Source organism: Benincasa hispida, chromosome 12 (genome assembly GCF_027475165.1).
Source record: "Benincasa hispida cultivar pf3 chromosome 12, pf3_genome.v1.1, whole genome shotgun sequence".
Lineage (NCBI taxonomy): Eukaryota > Viridiplantae > Streptophyta > Magnoliopsida > Cucurbitales > Cucurbitaceae > Benincasa > Benincasa hispida.
In genome coordinates this window covers 30,328,191-30,342,904 of record NC_143489.1, presented here as the reverse complement: position 1 = coordinate 30,342,904, position 14,714 = coordinate 30,328,191, and the positions used below count along the sequence as shown (strand labels likewise).

The window sequence follows — 14,714 nt, the reverse complement described above, 5'->3', positions numbered from 1 at the left end:
TCTGGCTGGATTTATTTACTAGCAAGTTTTGTGCATTAATCAAATTTAGTTTTGTACATATATTTTTTAATTACTGAGTGTTTATTTTTTAGATCATCATCATCAGTGGACGAAGTAGCCAAAAAAAAAAAATTGCTATCTATGTTAGTTTAAATTAGATAAAACAATCTATACAAAATTTTGGCACAGAATTTAATTTGCTTTCACTAAAAACATGAAATACATATATATATATAACCTGATATTGACAGCTTTTGTTTCAACTCCATCAAACCTTATCTACATAATAAATACCTTAAATTGTGAAACAAATAAATTGAATTAATTGTCAAAATAGAAAAAAAAAAACTTTTTTGTCCTTGATTTTGAGTCTAATTTTTATTTAATTGTTAGGTTTCAAAATGTTACACATTTAATCCTTAAATTTTGAATTTGATTTTAATTTAGTTCTTAACTTTCTAAATGCTATAATTTTATCTTTGACATTTGAATTTAACTTTAATTTAATACCTATATTTCAGGATTTGTATTTTTAACATCGATATTTCATTAATACTCACTTTCTATTTTATGTTAAAAATAAAAACATGTTAAAAGAATTATAATTTTTTAAACTTCATTATTTTTATTACCTTTAAAATTAAATTTATAATTTTACTTTATAATTATTTTAGTTAATTAATAAAAATTAACGGTAATAATTGAAAGTAAGTATTTAATGAAAAATTGAGGTAAAAAATGTAACATCTTGAAATTCAATGACTAAATAGAAACAAAAGAGTAAAATTATTACCTTTTGAAATTTGAGACTTAAATCGAAAAAAAAATTAAAATTTAAAGAATAAATTTGCAGCATTTTAAAACTTACAAACCAAATAAAATGTAGAGCGAAAATCTATAGACAAAAAAGTATTATTAAAAAAATATAATGAACTTTGTATTTATCTTCTATGGACATTAATCCGCTCCAAGTCGGTTGCCGGTTAAGGATAGGCCTCCACATGGCAACGTACAGGCAGGGGATTCCAAATGCGGCTTCGGGATACCGGTTGCGCCGGTTTTGACTTCCACGGTTTGCGAGCATAGATTCTTTGTCCACGTGTCAGAGAGCTTTAAACAATTTGGGCCTTTTATTTTTGGGCTTTGGGAAATAATGCATCTTTTGAGCCTTTATTCCTTTTTATTTTGATTTTTAAAATATTTAAACAAAAAATAGATTATAAATATTACATTTTGAAAAACAAAGGTTTAGAATTTAAAAGCAGAATAAAAACTTATCCCATGTCTTATTTCTAATTAATTGAGTGTTGATGGCAAAATTTAGACCGGGCAAACAGTGAATATATAATTTTAAAAAACAACGATGGATAAAAAGAGAAAATGTGGTGTTGTCACATAACTTCTTATATTTAAATTAGTATTTAACAAAGAGCAGGGTCATAGTAAGTTAAGAAGGGATAGAAGAACTTTATCTTTGGGGTGTCTATTGTTTTGAATTTATACTTAGATATAAATAAAATGTAAAAACGGAATTATATCTAAAATTCTCAAAAAAGTTAAGAGAAGAGAAAAGAAAATCGACATCGAAAAATATACCGATTCGCCGTATGCTCCTCATAAACACATATAATTATATGTGTTTCTTGATATCTAATTAATTTAGGCCCACAAATGGGTATAAGCCCAAGATCTTCACAAGAAAAATACCATGCAAGAAGCCACGGTCTCCCAATTTCACTTTGGTCAATAATATATATATATATATATATATATATATATATTTCAATCATTGTGTCCTAATTCTGTCTACACAATCCTAATATCTATGGCCTCTTATTTATAGTGAGATGGACTTAGGATTCCAAACTTAAAAGAAGATTGGAAAAAGTTGTTTGAGCCGGCCATGAGGGCTAGGATTACGGGTCAAGGGAAGTGGGCCCTCAAGGGTCAAGGTGGCCGAGTTGGATTGTGTGGTCCAATTTCCTTCTTCCCCTCCGTCCTTTCATTCCTTGGTTCGTTGGCTCATTTTCTATACTTCTCTAATCTTCTCATGGCGATCATTTTTCTAATCTTATTTTTGGAAATTTTTTATCTAAAATGACTCGTAACATTGATAATGAGTGTTATTCAATGTTTCTTCTTTTAGTTGCATTTTCTTTCTTTGATTAAGTTGGTTTTAGCAAAGCAAATAATGTTAATTGGTTGTGCTCTGTTTGAAACAAAAATTAATAATTATTAGTTTGTTGGAAAACTGTTTGTTGTTTTTATTTTTAGGATTGGGATAATTGAACTTATTTCTCACCGTTTTTTAACTATAGTTTTTATCTTTTTTGGGCAAACATTTGAACTTTTTCGTCCATTTTTAAAAACAAAATCAAGATTTTAAAGTCTGTTTGATATTTTTTTTTCCAGTCATCTATTTTTTAAATTTATGTTTGTTTCTTCTCCAATTCTCTATTATGGTATTCATCTATCTTAATAAAACACTTGAATTTTTAGTCAAATTATAAAAAAATGAAAGATTACTTTTTCAAAACTATTTTTTTCAGTAGAAATTGGATAATAAAACATAGAAAATTATAGATTGAAGTGGTGTATTATCAAAAACCAAATGGATTATCAAATAGGGTCTAAAACATATACATTTTTTTTCTTGGTTTTCACAACTTGACTTTGAGTATAAAACTATTCTTAAAATGTAGATAATCAAAACATAAATAAAATAGTTGAGAGTAGTATTTGTAAGCTTAAATTTCAGAAGAAAAAAAATCAAATTATCAAATGACACCGTAAATTAGACAAATATGCAAATTCATGTTCCCTTATTTTTATTCTTTTTGAGTAAGGATGATTTTAAGAGATCGTATGTTTCACGGACATCCTAGATTCCTATAGAGTGGGCATCTAGATTAACGCATTTGTTTTGTGGTATTGTAAGATGTCCGGGCATCTGGAGATTCTTGGATATCCTAGGATGCTCTTACGGAAGATATCTCGAGAGTTTTGGATGCCCTGAAACATGAGTTTTCCAGATTTCTGGGTTGAGGGCATCCCCAATTTACTTTTTTACCCTTCCTTTTTTCTTATATGTGTATGTAAATATCACTCTCGATTTATCGTTATAATTAAAATAAATATTGTCAACCAAATATATCATTTTTTTTTATTATTTTGCTGAGAAAAAAAAACTTATAAAATAATGTAAATTATATTAATTTAAAAAGAAATTCAAATAGATAAAAACAAATATGTTATATGAGTTCAAATTATATTAAATTAAATAGTCGTAAGGGTATTCTTGGAACATTATGTAAATTTAAGACATTCCCGACTTACGAAACAGACTTAATTATCAAAATATTCCTAGATATTTACAAAAATCTTGCTAAAAACAAACATGATATCTAGAGATATTGGACATCTATAACTTCGTATATATAATTTTGGGCATCTAAAGATTCCCGTTATCTATAGTCCTAGGTTCTTCTATTAAGAATCTAATCTAAGCATTACTCAACTAATTAAGGTGTAAACCTTAGTTTCGGCCAAAAGATCTAGATGTTCCACCATGGAGCTAAAAAAAGCTTCTATTGAAATTAATTGGATTTCGACCTAATTTGACATTTGGGCCAAATTAAATCTATTTTTGAGCTCAATTGGGTTTTAGCCCAAATCATAATATCCAAATTAATTTCATCCAAACCAATGACCATGATGAAAACAAGTGGCATCATCAGAATCTATCCATTTATATCTTCAATTTCAGTTTGGGAAACATGTCAATTTTTAATTTGTCCTAAATTTGATGATTTGTAATCTCGTCATTAATTTAGAAAATGACGTGACAATTTATGATTAGTCTAAAATTTATCCTTTAACACACATATTCTCATCAAACAAAGTATATATTTCATTCAAATTTCTCGATTTTTCAATTTTTATCACATTTTATTACTTATCATCTTATTATATTAATATATCGTCTTAAAATTTTTATATACAGTGTTATTGTTGAAGCTTTGATTTACTAACATTTATACACAGTATATTTGTCAATTCCGTGAGTTACAAGTTTTTAACCGTAAATAAATTGAACTCTAGATTCTCGATATTTTTTTATTTAAACAAACAACTCTTCCTGATTTTCTCCCAAAATATCTCTTTGTTTAACTTTTTTTTTTCTTCTAATTTTTAGTCTGTAAAACTGATTTTTCATCCAACTATTTATTTTTATTTCTTTAATTATTTGTTACAAGATATAGTTTTATCTAAATCTTTTTAATTTGTTTATACATTTTTCTATCTTCATATATATATTTTTTATTCATTTTTACCTCCTCATCACGTTTTATCACATTTTATTTCATATTAGATTCCGTTTATCTTTTTTCATCTTTCTTTCAAGTTTTTAGGGTATATTTTTATTTTGTTTTATTTCATATTGTATTATTATATTATTATTGTAACATCCCGCACATTTTTATTTAATAATAATATAATTTTCAGTAACTTTATTAGTTGAAAATTCAGTAATTGTCCTTAGTTGGAGGACATTTTTGGAATTTTGGATTTGAAGTATAAGTGCGAGAATTTAAGTGTTGACGTGAAAATTATTCAATTTTGAAATTCAATTTGAAAATTTATGGCATGAATTAATTTTCGTTGGAAAAAGAAATGAATTAAATAGTATAAAGTGGAATAAGGAAATGATTTAATTATAATCATACTATTTTCGTTTTTTGTTATTATTATTATTATTATTATCACTTTTTTTAAAATAAAAAGAAACCCCCTCCCCCCATCTCCCTCACGCACGGCTCCCCTTCTTCCCTAGAAAATTTTCTTCCTGCCTTCACGAGCCACCTCCCCTCACTGCCCATTCCGAACGACTGTTGCGCCGCCTCCTCTCACTACCATTCCGAACGACCGCCGCGTCGCCTCCCCTCACTGCCATTACGAACGACGCGTCGCCTCCCTTCACTGCTAGATTCGAACGACACCGCGCCGCCTCCCTTCACTGCCCAGATCCGAACTCGCCGCCGCTCGCCCAGCCGGTTTCTCCACCGCCTACCGCGACGTCTTCCAGCAGCTTGGCTTTTAGCTTTTGGGTAAGATCTATTTTTGGTGGTTGGGTTCTTGAAATACTTTGGATGCCCACGAAGTTGGATTAAGGATTAAATTAGTCGCTTTATTTAATTTCATATTTGAACTTGGAAAATCACAACAGCGACAGTCCAGCGGATTCAAGATCGTTCGTCAAGAGTATTGGTAAGAGTTTTGGTCCTTATTGTTGGTTTGTGGGCACGCTTCAATTACTGAATTAAGTTTGACTTAATCCTTGTATCTTTAAGGTTCCAAGTCATCGTCCATTGGGAGTTAAAATCTGTTAGCAAGAGATTTTTGGAGTCGAAATCTTGGGAGTGGTTGTTGATCAAGTTCTTTGGGTAATCTTTGGGTATTGTGGTTTTGAATCTGAAATTTCACAATTATTGTTGGACTGAAATTTAATGGTTGTATTCGTATGTTAAGGTCGTTACTTCAAACCGCAGTCATCGTTTAGTTGTCTGAGTTATCTGTGAAATTTTGATTAAGGTAAGTAATCTTACTACTGGAACTGCCTACAGGCTAGGCTAGGCTCTAGTTGTATGCTAGCATGATGAGTGTATGTTATGGCAAATGTTAGCATGACGAATGATAGTATGATTCGAACCAAAGTATGTTCTGGCACGAGACCTGAATTGTTTAAATATACACATAGATACTTGAATGTTAGTATGAGATGGTATGTGTTTCCATATGATTGTATCTGAGTTGTTGATGTTGAGACATACATGTACGTTGTAGAACTATGATGTTAATGTATACTTGAATGTTGTTGAGTATGCTGTTGAGGCATATGTGTATGTGGTAGAGCCATGATATCGAGGATTATATGTATGCCATAGATTTGTACGGTGGTGATTTTGATGTTGAGATCGTGTGACTGTTCTTACTGATTAGTTAGATGCCCTTTTAGATTTTGTGTTTTCTTTGGGACTCACCAGTTTGTGTTTCCTTCGGGATCCACCAGTTGTGTTTCCTTTGGGATCCACCAGTTGTGTTTCCTTTGGGATCCACCAGTTTGTGTTTCCTTCGGGATCCACCAGTTTGTGTTTCCTTCGAGATCCACCAGTTTGTGTTTCCTTCGAGATCCACCAGTTTGTATTTCCTTCAGGATCCACCAGTTTGTGTCTCCTTCGGGATCCACCAATTTGTGTCTCCTTCGGGATTCACCAGAGGTAGGGGGCATGCTTAACTACAGTAGGATAGGATTCAGTCTCCTTCTTGTTTCATGTGTATATGTGCCATAGGTGGGTATCTAGAGGACATAGATGCCCAACCTGACCCGAGTAGTAGGGTTACTTACTGAGTATTTTATACTTATGTTGTTGTTTTTGGTAAGGGTAGAGATGCACCGGCGATGGACTAGCGAAATCCGTGATCGAACCACTGGGACTAGTTTTTACACTTCCACATAAAGAAATTTAAAGTTCTTTTCATATTTCCCTTAATGATAGTTTTGATGTTCGAACTTGTTAGTAAGAATTGTTTTTCATATTTATTTATTAATCTTTACGATTTATAGGTACCCTAATTTTGTTTTTTGACGTTTGCATTTAATGAAGGGCTTTTGAACTTCCTTATCTATTTAGCATTTATTTCAACATAAAGAAGTGTCGTTTTAAGTGCCATGCATGCATGTATTTTAGTAACGGCCTAACTTAAGTCCTAGGGGGTCGGATCGTTACAGTTGGTATCAGAGCCCATGTTTTGGGTTCTGTAGACTGACTTACTATGTAAGTCTAGATTATCCCTGTGGCCCATGAACGAATTCCTCGTCATCGCCAGGTATGTCCTATCAATTACAAGTTTTATGATAGTTGTGCATTAAAATATTTGTTTAGCTTAAATGCACCAGTTATGTTCTAAAGCTAGGTCAGTGACTCGTTAAAAGTCATTATAAGAGGATTATCAGGTACGACACTACAAAAGAAGAAAAGTAAAATAGAGTAAATTATGAGGTCACTTGGTACTTGTTTATTTCATGGAAATTATGTTAGGAACGAATAAATATATGTCTCAGTTCAAAGATGCTAAAGATTGATGAAACTATGTAGGGTTATGAAAATTTAGGAATAAAGGTATTTAAATGTTTAAGCCAATGAATAAAATTGTCGAGACAAGAATTGATCAAGGACTAGTGTTATGTTTTTTTGTTGGATAGTGCAATCGGTGGTAGTATAAATATACAGACCAGTACTCAAGTATAAGGTTAAAAGTTGTTTTATGAATAGAGAGGAAAAGAAAAAGAGTTTATAAATTTATTGAAGGTTTTGAGGTATTAAAAACCCAGCATTTCGAGAAGAATTTTAGAAATGATTCATAAGTCATAATCATTTGGGTAATACTACGACTTGATGGACTAGGTAAAGTATGTGTAATGATATGAAGGATTATTTTGGAATATCTGGCGAAGTAGATGTCATTAAAGGAAGCTAAAATAGTTGGACATGATCTTGGACTTAAAGGGGTTAAAGCAAGGTGTTATTTGTTTAGGTTGAAGGATTATTTAGTACACCTAGATTAAACCCTGCACCTTATTGTGATGAGGAGATCCAAGTTATGCAAATTTGAAGAAAGTCTTTTGGAGTTTAAAAGTATGCAAATTGGCATGGGGGAATTCTACAAGATGGAAATTCTTAGTGAGAGAGATAAAGACTTATGGAGGAGTTAAGTAAAATATAATTTAGTAAAGAGACTATATTCCACTTGGAAAGTGGGAAAAAAAAAAAAAAAAGAGAAAAAAAAAAGAAAAAGAAAGGAAAAAAAAAAAGAGGGGAGGTGTCTTGAATTTAGTGGCTTTAGCAGAGATAAGTGTGATGGAGAGAAAAAGTATCCAAGAAAGTTTACTATTTTGGAAAGAGAAAGAAATTTAATGTGTTCGAAACTACTAGTTAAGTATGGTTTGAAAGCTTGATACGAGAGGTTTCAACGTATTTGTTCTAGTATAAAAGAAGAATACCTCATTATCATGTGGAACTTTAAGACAGTATGTGTAGATGGAAAGATAGCTTATGTAGGTGATTGGTATGAAACTTTGTTTTAACACAAGAATCTGTTGCCGAAATAGAAGGTCGAGAAGGGATAAGCTAAAATGGAGTTACTAGTAGCAGTAGATGATCGAGAACTATTGGCATGGTATGTTGAGGCTTCATTAGTTAAGAGGTAAATCATTAAGGGCATTAGTAAGATTTAAGGGATTTTGAGTTTGTGTGCTAGTTGGAAACATGAACTAGAAAGACCATCAAATTGATTGAAAAAGGAAAATAATCTAGCTCGAGGTAGACAAAAGTGGTATACGCACAAAAGTAAGTAAGTTGGATCTTCCAATATAACCATTGGCATAAGGGCTAGACTTGGTAATAAAGTTGAGTTGATAACAAGAAGTTGCTAAAGTTGGGTTTGGAGCATTACAGGATAGTATATTTTCTCTTGCATGGGCAATGAGTTAACTAGCTCTAGGGAGTAAGAGCAATTCAAGCTAGGACTTATGAATCAAGGAGGTTTCATCGTAAAAGCTAACTATAGGGATCAATTACGGTTATTACGAGGTTATGAAAATGTGTTATCAATCAACTTATGCTTTAGCATCCAGGGATTTTAAAACCTCATTTTTGGGGGGAAATTCTGGACATGTTCGCAGCAGGGCCTAAGTAATGATATGTGATTGTTTCAAGCCTAAAGAATAATATGAGGATTGGCTCAAGCAAGTTTTATAGCCCATTATAGTATAGAGCCTCATGATGAGTTTCTCATGAATGTGAGACTTAATTAGACAGAGTTATTCTCAGACATATAGACCCTAAGAAAGACATCACAATCGGCGCTTCTAAGAGTAGAAGTAGTTTTCAGTTGACTAGATTTATTGTGGTACGTATCTTCAGATGGCGCATTATATAGTATGACCAGTTTCTCCACTACACATATGAAGTTTTTCCAGTGACAAAATGGTAAGTTCAAATGTATGTTTTTAGTGGATAAGACTTTCTTAAGCCCACGACAGTTTTCATAGTTCTCAGCTTGAACGTGTTAAAGTATTGTTGGTTTTCAACATCTTAAGTTTCATAGTTATGTATGGAAGGGGTTGTCACACCTCTTTGATGTTAGTTTCAGCTATGTCAAGCAACAACCCTTGTTTTACATCTAGTTTTTAGAAGAGTCTCCGATAAGGTGTTGGATACCCAGTTAGAATGTATTACAACTTTTAGCTCACAGACTGATGGTTAAACAGAGCATTTGAACCAGATATTGGAAGATATGTTGCGCGCTCGTGCAATAGAGTTTTCAAGAAGTTAGGACTCTCACCTGCATTTGATGGAGTTGAGTATAATAACAGTTATCAGGCCACTATCAGCATGTTGCCATTTGATGCCTTATATGAGAAGAGTTGCAGGTCTCCTGTATGTTGGGATGAGGTAAGGGAGAGGAAGTTGCTATGGTCTGAGCTAGTACAGACCACAAATGAGGCAATACAGAAGATTGGAGCTCGTATGCAAACAACCCAGAGCAGATAGAAAGCTGTGACGATGTAAGACGTAAGGACCTGGAATTTGAGACTGGTATGAAAGTGTTCTTAAAAGTGGCACCCATGAAAGGTATTATGAGGTTTGGCAGGAAAGGAAAGTTGAGTCCGAGATTCATTGGACCTTTCGAAGTCCTGGAACGAGTTGGCCCTGTAGCTTACCGTTTGGCTTTACCCCCAACATTGTCTTCAGTTCATAACGTCTTCCATGTTTCGATGCTAAGGAAGTATGTGACAGACCCGTCCCATGTAATTGACTACGAGCCCTTACAGTTGAATGACAACTTAAGCTACGAGGAGAAACCCATAGAGATCCTCGCCAAAGAGGAAAAAATATTGCGTCGTCGGAAAATTTCTTTTGTGAAAGTTTTGTGGCAGAACCACCAATTCAAGGAAGCCACCTGGGAGCGAGAGGATGAGATGAAGGCCCAGTATCCGGAGCTTTTTTAAGGATGAACTTTCGATCCCACACAGTTTTATTTAATAATAATGTAATTTTCAGTAACTTTATTGGTTGGAAATTTAGTAATTGTCCTTAGTTGGAGGGCATGTTTGGAATTTTGGATTTGAAGTATAAGTGCGAGAATTTAAATGTTGGCGTGAAAATTATTCAAAATTATTTAATTTTAAAATTCAATTTGAAAATTTATGGCAGGAATTAATTTTCTTTAGAAAAGAAAATGAATTAAATAGTATAAAGTGGAATAAGGAAATGATTTAATTATAATTATACTATTTTCCTTTTTTGTTATTATTATTATTATTATTATCACTTTTTTTTAAATAAAAAGAAACCCCCTCCCCCCCCATCTCCCTCATGCATGCCTCCCCCTCTTCCCCAGAAAATTTTCTTCCTGCCTTCGCGAGCCGCCTCCTCTCACTGTCCATTCCGAACGACCGCCGTGCCGCCTTTCCCCACTGTCATTTCGAAAGACGTGCTGCCTCCCTTCACTGCCAGATCCAATGCCACCGCGCCGCCTCCCTTCACTGCCCAGATCCAAACTCGTTGCCGCTCACCCAGTCAGTTTTTCCACCGCCCACCGCGCCGTCTTCCAGCAGCTTGGCTTTTAGCTTTTGGGTAAGATCTATTTTTGGTGGTTGGGTTCTTGAAAGACTTTGGATGCCCACTAAGTTGGATTAAGGATTAAATTAGTCGCTTTATTTAATTTCAGATTTGAACTTGGAAAATCACAACAGCGACGGTCCAGTGGATTTAAGATCGTTCGGCAAGAGTATTGGTAAGAGTTTTGGTCCTTATTGTTGGTTTGTGGGCATAAGTTTGACTTAACCCTTGTATCTTTAAGGTTCCAAGTCGTCATCCATTGGGAGTTAAAATCTGTTAGCAGGAGATTTTTGGAGTCCAAATCTTATGAGTGGTTGTTGATCAAGTTCTTTGGGTAAGCTTTGGGTATTGTGGTTTTGAATCTGAGATTTCGCAATTATTGTTCGACTGAAATTTAATGGTTGTATTCGTATGTTAGGGTCGTTACTTCAAATCGCGGTCATCGTTTGGTTGTCTGAGTTATCTGTGGAATTTCGATTAAGGTAAGTAATCTTACTACTGGAACTGCCCATGGGCCAGACTTTAGTTGTATGCTAGCATGATGAGTGTATGTTATGGCAAATGTTAGCATGACGAATGATAGTATGATCTGAACCAAAGTATGTCCTGGCACGAGACTTGAATTGTTTAAATATACACATAGATACTTGAATGTTAGTATGAGATAGTATGTGTTTCCATATGATTGTATCTAAGCTGTTGATGTTGAGGCATACATGTACGTTGTAGAACTATGATGTTAATATACATTTGAATGTTGTAGAGCATGCTATTGAGGTATATGTGTATGTGGTAGAGCTATGATATCAAGGATTATATGTATATTATAGATTCGTACGGTGGTGATTTTGATGTTGAAACTGTGTGACTGTCCTTACTGATTAGTTAGATGCCCATTTAGATTTTGTGTTTCCTCCGGGATTCACCAGTTTATGTTTCTTTCGGGATTCACCAGTTGTGTTTCCTTCTGGATCCACCAGTTTGTGTTTCCTTCCGGATCCACCAGTTTGTGATTCCTTCGGGATCCACCAGTTTGTGATTCCTTCGGGATCCACCAGTTTGTGTCTCCTTCGGAATTTACCAGAGGTAGGGGGCATGCTTAACTACAGTAGGATAGAATTCAGTCTCCTTCTTGTTTCATGTGTATATGTGCCATAGGTTGGTATCTAGAGGACATAGATGCCCAGCCTGACCCCATTAGTGGGGTTATTTACTGAGTATTTTATACTCATTCTTTCTCATGTTGTTTCAGGTAAGGATAGAGATGCACCGGTGATAGACAAGCGGAATCCGTGATCGAGCCACTGGTACTAGTTTTTACGCTTTCGCATAAAGAGATTTAAAGTTCTTTTCATATTTCCCTTAATGATAGTTTTGATGTTCGAACTTGTTAGTAAGAATTATTTTTCATATTTATTTATTAACCTTTACGATTTGTGGGTACCTTAATTTTGTTTTTTGACGTTTGCATTTAATAAAGGGCTTTTGAACTTCCTTATCTATTTAGCATTTATTTCAACATAAAGGAGTGTCGTTTTAAGTGTCATGCATGCATGTATTTTAGTAACGTCCTAACTTAAGTCCTAGGGGGTCGGGTCGTTAAAATTATATAATTGTTAACCATTTTTAGCCGCTTCTTCTTGCATAAGTAAGCATCAATTTATACATTTGTTTTGTTTTTCTTATCAATTTCAATTTTTGTATGGTTCTACAACTAATTAGACTTCTATTTATTAGTTTGCCTTTAGTTAGCTTTGTAATACACACAGTATAATTGTTGAAACTTGAGTTACTAACATTTATATGCATAGGTAATTGTAAAACAGTGGATTATCATATTTCAAATGTATTGATTCAATGAAAAAAACTAAATAAATAAAACTAGCTCTAAATATTTTTCCATTTGAACAAATAATCCTGACTGATTTTTCTCTCAAAATATCTCTTCGACATCTATTTTTTTTTTTTTTTTGCATGTTTGGTTTTATCTAACTATTTTTTATTTCTTTAACTTTGAATTTGTAGAGATAAAATTGAATGTATTGGAGAAGATAATTATTTTATAAAAGATATGGGAAAGATATTGGGATATTTGAAATTTTAGAGTGAAAAGAAGTTTGACTTGGGTCAAGATAATTATTTTTGTGATTTAAAATTTACAAAAAATAAAATAAATAAAGAAAACAAAACCATAATTGTAGCTACAACTTGACACAAAACCCCCTCCCCCCACTGTGATCTCCTCTTTCCTCTTTTGCTTCTTTGTGCTTCAAGCTTCCCCCAACCTTCTTCTCCTTAGTAGGATAGCTTGGTCTTTTATTAATTAATATTTTCTATTATTTAAAATTATTTAACTATTTTTACAATTTAAGAACTTTTTGCTATTTTTCTAAATAAAACATTAAAAATTGATATTTATCTTGTCACCCCTTGAAAATTTTCAAAATACAATATTCTATGTTTAATGGGCTTTTAGGATTGCAATGCAACATGGGCCTCAAAACCCAGCCCATTAGGAATTTTTGGGCATATCTTGTGAATATTAGTATAATGTATATCAAAGTGAAGAAATAATTCGTCTAATTGAATATAATTCAACCAAATATACTCTAAATATTTGAACCAATTATTTTATTTACTCTATTATAGAATTAAAACTCTAAAGGGTAGCATGGAAAAACTCCAGCACTATGGAAACTTAAATGAATTTACCTTCATTTTAATCTCTAATATATTATTTTATTTTGCGACTATCGTTTTAAAATTTATGGAAAAAGTTAATTGATATAGTACCTTTAAAATTTGTAATCGTTTTCATATTCTCTTGTTCTTTTATTTTTCTCTACTTATATATAGAAAGAATTGTGTGTGACGATTCTTCTTATTAGATTGATAGAATTTTAATAGAAGAATAATTTTATTTGGATAATTTTAAATTGATTTTAAATGAAAATCAAATGAAATAGTTATGAATCACTAATTATTTGGCGAAATTTGTACGACTTATTAGTAGTTTTGATTGAAACAATGCATCCAAAATGTAATGGTGTGAATAAATGATTTTTTTTCCCCAATAAGATTTGATTCAAACAGAAGAAAATGAAAATACTTTGTTTCCTTTGAGAAACAGAAGAAAATGAAAAGATAATTGAAATTGGATGGAGAACCCACAGGATATATTTAATTAAGGATGAAAAATAGAGGCTTTTTTAAAGGTTGAAAATAGAGGTTAATTAGGAATTATTTTTCTATTGAATTGCAACGAAATAAAAAGATGTCACAATTCAAAGTCAAGACAAACAAAACATGGACACAACCAAATGAATTAGGAGAGGAATCATAACAAAAAAAAAAAAAAAAAAAACAACCAACGAACTCAAGGAAAAAGATCTCGAGAAGGAGAACCTACTTGAGCCCTCTCAATAGAGGCCCTAAGCTATTGAGAACAACCTTAGATCGCACAATCTTATTAACCACCAAGGGAGGGCGTAAGATAGCTCTATGAACATAAAGATTACATTCACACGCAAAATATGATAGATAATCACACACCAAAGTTAATTATTTAAGCCCCATTTAGTAATCATTTTTTTAATTTTATTTTTAAAAATTAAGTCTATAAACACTACTTTCATCTCTAAATTTCTTCCCGTGTTATTTATTTTTTACCAATGGTTAAAACCAAAAATTGAAAACTAAAATAAGTAACTTTTAAAACTTGTTTTATTTTTGAAATTTGAATTTCAACTTTTATACTTAAGAAAGATGCAAATCATTGTAAAAAGTGAGAAGAAAATAGGTTTAATTTTTAAAAACCACAAACGAAAAATGAAATTATTATCAAACGGAATGTTAGAGATTTTGTTCATTTTGATATAAAACTAATATAGTTTCATCTTGAATTCAAGATAACTATTTGTTTTTATTATTAATAAACATGTCAATTGAACGTAATTGAACTAAGTTAGGTATACATCTTCAATTTAAGAGATCAGAAATTCGAATTTATCCAATTCTGAACTTAATATA

At 32.3% G+C, this 14,714-nt stretch overlaps 1 protein-coding gene across 1 annotated transcript; it reads left to right on the top strand.

Annotated features, from left to right (window-relative positions):
- Positions 1-1,903: 1,903 nt before the first annotated feature.
- LOC120068311 (uncharacterized) lies at positions 1,904-12,185 on the top strand. The gene is made up of 5 exons (XM_090308325.1): positions 1,904-2,012; positions 4,786-5,108; positions 5,228-5,268; positions 5,352-5,444; positions 10,465-12,185. The coding sequence occupies exons 1-5, from the start codon at positions 1,904-1,906 to the stop codon at positions 10,691-10,693; spliced, it is 795 nt and encodes a 264-aa protein (XP_090164451.1). The 3' UTR covers positions 10,694-12,185.
- The last annotated feature ends 2,529 nt before the right edge of the window (positions 12,186-14,714 follow it).

What these genes read in the sequence shown, in the direction of transcription:
- LOC120068311 (XM_090308325.1), top strand. Translation starts at nt 1,904, where the DNA reads ATGAGGGCTAGGATTACGGGTCAAGGGAAGTGGGCCCTCAAGGGTCAA. An exon ending in CTCCGTCCTTTCATTCCTTG is followed by an intron (nt 2,013 to 4,785) that starts GTTCGTTGGCTC and finishes TAAAATAAAAAG; the next exon opens with AAACCCCCTCCCCCCATCTC. An exon ending in ATCGTTCGTCAAGAGTATTG is followed by an intron (nt 5,269 to 5,351) that starts GTAAGAGTTTTG and finishes TGTATCTTTAAG; the next exon opens with GTTCCAAGTCATCGTCCATT.